Raw genomic sequence first — 12,045 nt, forward strand, 5'->3', positions numbered from 1 at the left:
CACACAAGCCTTTCATACCACCAGTCACTGGCCAGTCAAACATCTCAGTCCACCACATCAACATATCACTGCTATTCAAGGGCCCATTACATTCATACACCACAGGACAGAATCCCCAATCAAAACCACCTCTCACCCAGTCAACCCACTTACATACAAACACCACAAGAAAACCTCTTTACACATGCCCAGATCCATTGATTGGTGCTTCAACCACCTTCACAAATTAAAAAAAAAGTTTGAATATATTTTTATGAGCATTACCAAAAGCATGCCTAATGAAGCTTTACTAACTGCTTCCACGAAAGCCACAGGAGGCTCAGGAAGATATTGCCTTCATGTACTTTTAGTGCTTGAAAGAACTCCTTCCTATTTGTGAATGTGAGTTAGGGGGCCTGAGGATGCATCAGTGACTAAATTCCTCAAACTGAGTGAGCATATCTATATTTGAAACTAAGGTAAACATGCTGGGGAAAACAGTCCCAAGATCCCCAAGGAGCATATCATAAACTAAGAAAGACATTAGTTTGTTTGGCAAACAAGGTAGTCACTAAGAATGTAGCATATTTCCCCTAGGTATAAAGCATTTCGAATATGTCTTGTCCACAGTCACGTGCAGTGCTGTGACTAATGCACTTGTTATATAGCAAATTAAACACCCGATGTTCTGATGGAGGAACATAGCAAGCTGAACACAATTAACACTCCTACATGTAACTTTGGATCCACAATACTTTGTGATTCAATGTGCATTTGTAAAGTTCACCATCACCCAGGAGGGTATCCTGCCACAGACGCAGGATCAGTCATACAGCAATGAATACCTACTATATTCTGTAGAGGACGAACATGACTAGAACAAAAACATAACCCATGTGTAAAGCATTGAGTGCAGAGTTCTGTCATGTGTATTCATAAAGCTCACTACCACCCAAGAGGGAATCCCACCACCAACACAGGAGCAGCCAGCCCTCATCCATGGGCTTACCTAGGAAGAGTCAAGTCTTCAGCTTAGTGTGGAATGGAACACTTTGAGGTGGGGAAAATGTGTTGGTAGGAGAAGTCACTACTTCCTATTCTGGTTGTTGCGTATGCATGGAATGCATCAAAGTAGGATCCAGGCTGGGCAGAGGTATCCAGAAGATTTCTAAAATCTGAGGCAGTTTTGAAGTATGCTGAGACCTTGTATTTGTAAGGCTTTGAAAGGCTATTTGGAGGTACAGGGTCCATTTGTAGTGGGAGGGGGAGGAGTCTGGATGCTGCATTCTATATGGTTTGGAGTCATCTGCTCAGTTGAGTGAGCAGAGGGACTAATTGAGTATGGGGGGGGGGGAGGGGAGGGGAACAGCGCTGTTGGGGGTTGAGTCCTACGAGTATAGAGTGATGGCATGTGTATCTATTACCTTGACTATCTGCCTTATACCTACACTATATCCTTGTGAAAGCACACATAGCCCATGCTTTTCCTACCCGCCAGTCTCCTTCAAAGTCCTGACTAATCAGTGAATTTGCCAAGTGAGCCTTTAATGCCTTCAAATGAGCGCTACCTGAAGCTCAAGAAAACATGATCAAAAAGTTAAGCCGGACTACTCAGTGCCAAGCTACCAAGGGGATGAGCACAGGTTAATTTGGAGTTTGCTTGTGCCTTAAACAGGCAAGGATTGTGGTTGCTGCTTGACCAGGGTTTACATCCCAGTCAACCAATAATCCAAATTCGCTTTCAAATCTGATGCCACTAGAGATCTGGTTCACACCCCTCTTCTGTATATCTGGTGTAAAAAACTGCACAACTTGCATGTGGTGCAGCCCTCACTGTTGCTTTACCCATGATACCACACTTTACTCACACCCCAAATCTATTACCTAGTTCTGGATGGAGTTAGTTGCTCTGTGCCCTGTACAGTTTTAGATTTATTTTTCACTAGGGAGGGGCAGGCGCTCACACCTTCCCATCCAGAGTAGGGAGAAAATTGCAGGATAGTGGGGAAACTACTGTTACTTCAACCCCTCACCACGGTCACTCCTGCTACCATATCATAGCTTATGGTGGCCACGAGTCCATAACAGACTTGAACATTGCGGTAAGGAGCTTTCACACAGCACCCAAGCATTACTGTTCGCTTATGTAAAGAAAAGGAATACTCCACTCCCTGCTGCAAGAAACGCTACTGCCCAGGAGGCCATTTAGCTCCAAATGAGGGGGGCTTGGCTTACTCCGCCAGGTGAGTATTAATAAGGATCAGAGCAGGTACCCCATTCCTGGCTTGAAGCATTGATAAAGCGGTAGACATCCTTTTACATGGGCAGTTAGATGGTTTCCCCCCCCCCCCTCCCCCCCCATTGTCCTTACCTGTGTTTATGCCCGTCGTGTGGACCAGACCTCATACTGGGCCTCCTTAGCCTCACAGATGGCACAATGGGCCGATACACCAGGGGCTGTGGGTGGGGACTAACTGTATTCGACATCATACTCTACAGTACCCCTTTAGTGGTGGCAGAGCCCCACACATCAAAATCACCATCGAATGAAGACTTTAATTCACCAAGACTTGAAGTTTAGTGGCTGCTCTGTGTCCAACCCTCCACCCCCGCCCCACCCCACAATAGCTAGCTAATCCAATGTGCTGGGCTGAAACTAACCATAATGTATGTATCTGGTCAACTGCTTACTTGCACAGCTATTCATCTGCCCTTTTCCAACATAAAAACCATGCGACCGCATGAATGGAAATAACATCCATAACTATTGCACATTGTTTCACTCCAGTACACAGACCAAGCTTACATTTAACTGAAACGATAGTTACCAAAGTTCTTCCAACTCTAACCCCATCCTACATAAGCTCACAAAAACAGGCATTTTGAAAGTATTTTATTTGCCCTTTACACAAACCCAGTTTAGGCAATCTTCAAGAGTTCATCCACTAGTGTGCCAATACCATCGAAAATCTCATGCAGAGGGGCCTTGCACATAAAGGCACACGTAGTTACTATTCTGTTAGCTTCATCCACATGGCATTCATGAACATCTTTACTAATGTGTTTGGCTCCAATTTCTTCTATAGCTAAAGCAGTCGCAGCATCAGGAAACCTGAAAAACAAAATTAACAGTAAGAAAGGCCCCAGATTGTCATTGCACTTCCAAGCAATTGTAAATAAAGTAAAAAGATTTCTAAAGGAAGCCATTTCCAGTTCAAATATCCATTTTATTAGGCAGATGGGGAAGCAGCATTTAAAAAGATTAGACGGAGTTCGGAATGTGGGCAGATAAGGAAATAATCTATTTCCAGCTCATAAGGTCAATTGCTTCAATGTATCCAACATCCAAATGGTCCTGGGGTACAAAACAGGGATGCTCATGTGTGCTGTTGAGCCACCAGATTGGCAACATTGGATAGGTGGGTGGAAGGAGGTTTATGGAACCAAAAAATATCAAATGCATCTGATAACTTTAGAGGGAAACAATTGGCAACACTGGCAGAGGCAATGGGTGGTGCAAGCTGCAGTGGTTCGAAGTGTGCCCCGGCACTTTTATTCAAACAGAGTACTGCTATAGAGGCAAGGGTATGATAACCCCCATATGATGGAGTGGTAGAGAGAAACCATAAGCTGGAGGACATGCGGTCTGTCAAAATATTTAACTTTAAACCATCAGTCTGTAGTAGGTAAGCAGAAGCCCTATAAAACACTGCTACAAGCAGCCCAATTGAAAAGTAAACAGAACTCTAGACCGGCTGTTTCGTCCATCGTGAAGACAATTCTTTTGTATTAAAATGGCACTAACAATAAAATACTAGCAAATGTGTGTACCAATTTGGGGGCTTAAGGTGGTGCCCCTTAGGATTGAGGTTCCTCAATCCCAGTTTAGGGAGGGGTTATCGGAGATTCCCTTTTCTCCAGAGCTAAAATGTCACCAGGTCAGGGAAAGCCAAGAAGGGTTTTCAAGCCACTCGGGAGAAGGTGTGCGACAGAACATACCAAAATAAATTGTCAAGGAAGCCCAATATGTTAAATGTCCCCAAAACGCAAACAGGCTTCAAATTTTAGCCCACAACCAGTTGTAGCAAAAGGAAGTCAAGTGACCACAACACAGGACACCACAAAGTAACATCCAAGAACCTAAATCTATTAAAACATTCTAGAAAAGAAAAAAAGGCTGTGGATTAGCATCAAAATCATTCAACATGCAAGAGATTTCTAAAAGGTTATAAACGGGGGGCGGTTGGGCATGTAGTAGGCAACTTGGTGTAAAAACCACAAGAAATATTTGTAAAGAAAGCTAAAAACCAAATGCAAAGTGGGGATACAAAACTAAAAACCACAATAACTTGCCTTCGCCAATACGTACAAGAGAAACAAATCATAGTAGAAGATATGCTGCAAGGTGACAATTTATTGCAAGGCTCTACCAACTCCAGGGTGTTGGTGTAGAGAAAGACAACTGACTCATTCTGCGAAACTTGACTGCTTGTACTCCGATGGGTTGGGACTAGTGCATGCATTCTCGTATCGGAATGAACATTTCTCAACTAGAAAGTTTGATACTGTTGAACTCAAAATGGAGAGCATAATGTCAAAGTAGCCAGGAACACCAATTACTCCATCCAAATACGTGCACATTCTCGTGCAGCACTGAGTTCTGGAATTGGTCATCTTACTTGCCAATACTACTAGAGGTGAAAGCAGAAGGGATGCACAGTAGCAAGAGACTGAACAGTTGCACAAGTTAAATGGCAAACAAAAATCTATTTTATGCAGACAGAATAAAACAATCAGTCCAATTTGAGAGGTCTTGCTGCATGCCTAGCATATGCAAGACTAATTAACAAACCAACACTATTGTTGCAATAGGAAAAACGTAAAAATAGAAACAAACGCTACATGAATCATCTAAATAGCACAAGGTTAAGTAACTAATTTGTGCAAAATACTAAGTTTTTAAATGAGTAAAACTGCATTAAACCAAGAAGCTAGGAAAGAAAAAAAAAGACCCTACTTTGTAGATCATAAGATCTTGAACATGTAGTTCCAACCCTGCTTTCCTACACGAGCTACTATAATATTGAATTAACTTTCAGTACAAAGTACTTTTTTTACAAGAGGATCTTACCGTCCATCAACATTATCATTTTTGCCAATCGTCACTTCACAGCCTGGGAAGATCTTAGCCGCCAATACTGGAGAAATGCAGCACAGTCCAATGGGCTTCTTCGCTTTGTGGAAAGCTTCAAGTGTTGACTTCACTTCGTCATTTACTGTGCATGCATTACCCTCCACTGCCCAGGACGACAGGTTCTTTGCCACACCGAAGCCACCTGAAATTTAAAGGGGTGAAGCCAATCTTAAAACATGGTTACAAAGATCAGAGTAAGGCGTGCAACACTACAGTTGTAAGACAATTTTATGCAAGCACACCCAATGTAGTTTTCCTGTACCTGCATTTAGAATTAGATAACACATCACACCTTCATTATAACTGCTGCTACATACAAACCACGAGTATCCCCTCAAGCTAGCCATTCTTTCCATAAGGCTCTCAAGCAGTAGTTTTATTGCATTTTGCACCCCAAGCAACACACGTTAGAAGACCAGCAGACACTAGTTTCAAAGAAAATCAATTGCATTCCCCAGGATAGAAAGTCACTTTCAGTTCATTTGATAGTTTAAGTAAAGCACAGGATGCCTGTACTGTGCACACGTTAGATTTTCCACGAATGCATTGCTGCAGCACATCTGCCGTCTAGCCAACTCTTTCATGGTTGGAAAAAAGAGTACATGCAAGTGCAAAGATACACAAACAGCGTGAGGTAACAAAAAAGTGATCCACCTCAAAGCTGAAGTCCTCTATAAAATTGCACAGTATGCAGCACTTAAGCTTTTATTAAGAACCTATCAAATACGTTTTAAACAGATTAGCATGCATAAAAAAAGCTGAAACGCTTCTGCGTGCCAAGATTAATTCTGTTGAAGTCTAAATCACTCCTTGCACTTCTCAGAAGGTAGTATTGAGAAGTCCTCTAAGAATCAGTGCACCACATTCATGTACTCAACCAATGGTCACAGTAGTCAAAATTCGAAGATAATGCCCTACCTCACAATCGAATACACCGAACCGCACTTCCTGACAGACCATGCTCATCTGCTGTGTCATTGACATGGGAATGCAATTTCTCAGCCAATCAGTTTCTGGATTGGTTTTTAACTGAAGTTAATCCATTCATGGAAGAATGGTGCATGCAGAATTACTTAGACAAAGTACGATGACTGGTTAGGTTATATTCAGAGTTTAGCCCACGTAGCGAAGCAGCCCATTTCTTACATTGTCCTCACAAATAACAGTTCCAGCTGTGACCTTTTGCACACAACCATGTTGGATTAGTTTCTCTGAAACTAAACTTTTTACATCTAGCTTCGCACAACATCACAACACACTGATCCTCATGTGCAAAGTTGTTTCGCACTACGTACAAAGGACATCACTATCGTCATCAACAGGGAAACAGGGCTATCTACATATCCATGAATTCAATAATCTAGGTGAACTTCGCAAGGCTGCTTTCTATTATAAAAAAAATTAGCATCCCAATAGATTAGGAGGTACTTCCGCTGACGGAGGGTCTGACATCTGATGGGATAGAGAGAAGGACCTCCCCTTGGTCAGACTGGACACCCCTCACTAGTTAACTGGGTTGGATCATCCCCTGGGTGGGTGTATTCTTGGCTCTACACCTACACACTCTAGGTACACTTAAAGTAGGACTAGCATAGTGTCAGTCCACTAATTACTGCCTCGTTTATATGCCTACATTTATACATTGTTTAGCACCACAGTAGAATTAGATATACTATTTACAAGCACCAGAAGTGTAATCACGTTTATCTGCTTCTGTGTACTAATCATTGCAGCACACGTATTTTATGAAATTACATTAGTTCAATAAATATTATTGAAAAGGTCCCACTGTGCATACTCTATATTTGAGAATAAGTAAGCATGAGTGACTGAGCAAAAAGGTTCTGTACTGCTTCCACAATCCAAGGGAGTCAGGGTTGTCATGTTTAGTGGTTGCCAGAAACTATTTGCTCCCTAGTAGGTTAGGAGTACTTACGGCGGCACTGGGAGCTGGATGGTCTATAGGCAAACATATCCTGTGGGGCTGTCTGGAATCAGTCTTGACACCAAGCCCTTAGTTTGTTGTCTAAACAATGCGCAGATCCTATGGATTTGTAGGAACTACACAACAGTTACAGCAGAAGGGGAAATTCATTTGGACCAATAGGTTTTACTACATACAGCTATGCAGACCTTTCAATGTTAAAATAAAAAATAAAAAGTAAAATACTGGTGTGAAGATCAATGGGAAGTTAGTGCAAATAAGCAAACTAGTTGAAACATTCTTCCCCAAATTACAACCTTTAACATTAGCATTCTCAACCAGGAAATTCAAAATCCTAGCTAGTCTTTACCTTTAAAAAAGGGTAGAAAGCAAAGCATACCTGCATTTTCCATAAATGGTAAACTATTAAACCCACGCATTATCCAACAACAGTGCATGTAATACAGATAAAGCCAAGATACAATAGCTAATTGGGTTCAGAAAAATACAAAGTTAACGTTTGCAGTGCACAGACTTACCAGGGAAAACGACAGCATCAAAGTCATCAATTTTAATGTCTGCTAAATCTTTAATATCACCACGTGCTAGTCTGGCACTTTCAACAAGGACGTTTCTCTTCTCTTCTGTAGGACTTCCTTTCAAATGATCGACTACATGCATCTGGTCAATGTTTGGGGCAAATATTTTTACCTAAAAAAAAAAAAAGAATTAAAAAAATAAAAACAAACATTTAAGCCACATAGGCTTGTTAGCTTTTAAACACCAACTTCTCTCCAATTTACTAAAAAAAAGAGTCAGAAGCAGGCTATTTGAATCTCAGATTAGGTGTAGGAAGCTGGCTCTGTATAGACTATACCAAAATAAGGTATAGTGGGCACAGAACAGTGGATCCTCAGAGGTATAGCAGAGGCTAAATTAGATAATCACAAACCACTCTTTGTGGTAAAGCAGTTAGGCTTATCAAGAGGTCGTGTTAAATATTCACTCAATCAAGACTGACGGCACACTGACAGAATCCAGACCAATTAAGTATAACAAAGGTATATTTATACTTTATTTCTAGAACCAAGCAAGACCTGGCACAGGTAAGTGAAATGTGTTTTCAAATACAAAAACTTTACAAGGAAATAGTTGAGAATGAATTTGCAATTGTTGCAGGTTTGTATTTGCTTTTAAAACAGTTTAGCATGCATAGAAGTCACTTGCATTACATAGACTACCCAAAGTGATATGCCTAGACATTCATCAGTTCCCCAAATCTACTGAATACACCACACAAAGATAAAGTCTGTCATATAGAGCTGGAGATCAAAATGCTACAACTCAAGCAAAGACCCTATAACTCAAGGAAATGATCCATTTAGTACTAAAGGCCTCATCCACCATTGAGCATTAATTCAATTGGTGTGAGGTACAACTTCCCGCTCAATCCTAAAGGCAGCAACTGAAGGAGCTCCTTGAGACATTATATATAGTCAAATTGTGTCCCTTTGAGAGCTAGTTGCGGATGGGGTGCAAAGTGGCTGTGAAAAACTACGTTAAAACTGCCTTACGGTGGACCAATAACTTTATAAGCAGCCCCCAAGCGATGGATTAAAACTCAAAGGGGAGTGAGACGTTCAACAACAACAAAAACACAAACAAAAAAAAAAAAAACCAGGTAGACCTGTTTGTGCCCATTCATTCCCCCCCTCCAAAAAAACAGTCTAAACCTTTTAAGATCACGTCCAACCCCTGAAATCTTCTATTAAAGCATCCAACAACCATGCTGAGGAATCTTATTTGAGAGAAATTCTCAATTCAGAATTGCTTTAAGCTGCCAGCCGATCACTTCATGTTGATTGAAATGTTTACTTTTTAACTGCATGCACAGCTCTTCATGGTTACTTTGGTTGCAGTATGTTCACAGCTCTTAATGCCAGTGGCCATGCCCCTAGTGATGAGGTGAGATTGTGCAGCTGCTGTATTTTTCGTATACTAGAGGTGTTGCATCATTTGCAAAAATAAAATATGAAGTGGTTCTAGCTCAAAGAGTTTAAATGTTACTGAAAACAGCAACGTGTAGCTGCAGAGGTGAAGGATCTTTCCAAGCTTGAATGGTCACCTTTCCGTTGCTTATCGCCATATAGGTGTGTGTGTTAAACTAGCCCTAATGAGGTGCAACCAATGCCCAGTGTCAACAAGTGAAAAATTGACAAAATAATGCAGCATCACCATCATAAAATGTGCTGAATAATTTGCCCTTTCTTGCATAGTTTACTCGACCCCGCCATATGATGCCAGTGGGCCAGACTATGGGTATACCAGATTGCAAGACATCTCCCCCTATTTAACTGGGGAACTCTGAGCGCCCTCCTTTCATACTACTTGCGATGGTATAATTCATCGTATGCATCCAGTGCAAAAACTATCATTTAAAAGGATCTGGTAGGATGATGACGCATAGGGCCATTCCACCCTGGAAGCACCTGACCTCACCTGGTCAGAGCACTGTTGAGGTCATTTAGTTACCCGTTTTTTTTTTTGTTTTTTTTTTATTAGATTGTGTCCAGTGAAAGACTTACTTAACAAATGTGTATGCACTCAGGGATTTAAATGGGCCGAGTCCAGTCAGTGCTCAGCACCGGCAGTTTTAAAAAGCAGGAGCGGAGACTGGTCCCTATCGGGCTGTCCATCCCTTCTCACCCTCAGGGTAAACATAATCTTAGCTTTGCAGCAGTGTCATCCTTCACCGCCTTTGATGTAACTTCAGAGATACTCCTTATAGTCCTTTCATAGTCTCATTTCAGAACGGGAGCATTTTCAATACTACAAACAACGAAGCCATAGTTGTTGCTAACTTCTCTTATGCAACTAACACCCATTGGGAAAACCAACAGACCTGGCTTGTAGAAAGTGTAGTGTTACTTGTTGTATTATATAGCCAGATGTAATGGAAGAAACCGCTAAATAAATGTCGGGCGACACACTATGCTAAGCACAGATGTTTCACTTGGGTGTTTTAAGCCACGCCCTTAATTATACCGGCCAAACCCCTTTGAGCCCCTCTCCCCCCCCCCCCCAGTTTTTCATCCACATAAAGCCCTGCATGTTGGTGCGGCATAGGGACATTTCACTGTGCTTTATGCAGGAATTGCCAAAGAGCGTGACTCGTCTCACGCAATTCGGAACTACTACTACTTCAAGTCAAAGTAACCCGCCCTCAGAGAGGAAGAGGCCATACCCCTGTGCGGTTTGGTACAAGTTACTTCAGACAACGTTGAAAGGAAGGTCCAATTACTCTCCATGGCCACTGGAAGGCATGCGTTTCTTTAAGCAGGTCATTACTAAGCAGCACAAGATGAAAACACGCTTGGTGACCAACTGCACTTAAATCTATGTTTCCCCCAATGAAGTAATCCTTTGGCTAATCACCCCCCATGATCACACCGCGCCGCCGCAGAAGGTAAGAGACCGCGCTGCGCGCACAGCTTGAAAATAAGAGGCCCAAGTACTCACTATAGTAAAGTGTTCGTTTGCTACTTTCCCATTAAATATATACATCCCTGCTCAGAAGGGCGCGTACCCTCCGTTTGGGTAACAAAAAAAATAAAAAAGTGTAAATCCTATTTAACGCCCCACTACCACAACACACAGCCAACTACTTGAATAGCATGTCTCCGCAGTTCGGTGCACCCCTCCCTTTTCTGTTCACAGCGATGTGAAACTATATACCCCCAGTGACGGTCTGTATCACTAATAGTGGGAAAAAAGTGACAAACACACACGATGTGGAAGGAAACATTACAAAGTAGCGGCGAGTAACACCGAAAGTTTCCGGAGCGAACATATTGGACTCCTAGAAATAATTAAGTCAGGTGCACTGGCTACATACAACCGATGCCCTCAACCACACGTCAATCAGCGGTGTAAACAAGTGCACCCTCAGATTGACCGAATGGGGCGTAAGCAAAGTAGCCTTCCGCGGAAAAGGTAACAGGGTGTGCTTACCTCAGCCTCCTTGCGGCTGAGGTGCACGAGCACGGCCGACGTTTCATGTATTTCGCTGCCGTCGAACACGCCGCAGCCGGCCAGCACCACAGCCACGCGCTTCTTTGCTGCCATACTGCCTGCACGAGAAGATACAACTAAATAAGAGAACGGTAGCGCAGGGCGTGCTTAAATGCAAGATTGTATGTAGAGCTAGAAGACATACTATATAGCCACCACCACTTTATCGTGAAACTCGCCACGAGCACCATTGATTTGAGAATGAGACACCTGCATGGAAATTGGGATTAGGTTACCGCTGACTTGCAGCCTTGTCTGATTTTACATCTCACAGCGTGCAACAATTTTGCCGCGTAAAATATATGCACGTTAGGTTTTTTCCCCCGAAGAGTTGCGTATTAGGAGCCTTCATTTGTTCTCTACCCTGTGTCGTGCTTGAATAACAATATAATTTAATTCACTTTATTCGATTTTTTATCTCTCCAAAAATATCACTCCTTTCAATATGCTGATCGCTGGGCGAACAGCATTTTCAGATTTTTTTCAAAACCTCTTTGATGGTTTGCAACTGTTGCCCAGTAGGATAAAGTGTGACATCTTGAACCAAATCCTAGATTTTTAGACTAAAGTTTCTTGCATTGTGATAGGTGATGGTTCTGCTATATTTCTTTTTAGCATGGATTTAAAAACACTTCCAAGGGTCCAGGGCTTGTTGGCCACCATTTGAGGGTTCAGGACTCACTCCAGGCAGAGACAAGTTGCAGGGTTCAAGGTCTCTTGAGCTTGGTATGCCCCTTGGAGTCCCTCTGGTAGTTCTGGGATTAAGAAACAAGGCAGGCTGAGCTCAGGGCAATCCTCTGGTGGGACAAGGCAAGCTTCAAGCAGCAGAGCAGACCTCTGAAGTATAAACCAGTCCGACGCAGGTCCAGGAGTGATC

The 12,045-nt window shown here is 42.4% G+C and overlaps 1 protein-coding gene across 1 annotated transcript; it reads right to left on the reverse strand.

Moving 5' to 3' along the window:
- Positions 1-2,855: 2,855 nt before the first annotated feature.
- LOC146802462 (glutamine amidotransferase-like class 1 domain-containing protein 3, mitochondrial) lies at positions 2,856-11,247 on the reverse strand. The gene is made up of 4 exons (XM_085620434.1): positions 11,109-11,247; positions 7,637-7,808; positions 5,111-5,315; positions 2,856-3,091 (listed from the first exon to the last, which is right to left on the reverse strand). The coding sequence occupies exons 1-4, from the start codon at positions 11,220-11,222 to the stop codon at positions 2,899-2,901; spliced, it is 684 nt and encodes a 227-aa protein (XP_085476560.1). The 5' UTR covers positions 11,223-11,247; the 3' UTR covers positions 2,856-2,898.
- Positions 11,248-12,045: the final 798 nt, after the last annotated feature.

Source organism: Triturus cristatus, chromosome 8 (genome assembly GCF_964204655.1).
Source record: "Triturus cristatus chromosome 8, aTriCri1.1, whole genome shotgun sequence".
Lineage (NCBI taxonomy): Eukaryota > Metazoa > Chordata > Amphibia > Caudata > Salamandridae > Triturus > Triturus cristatus.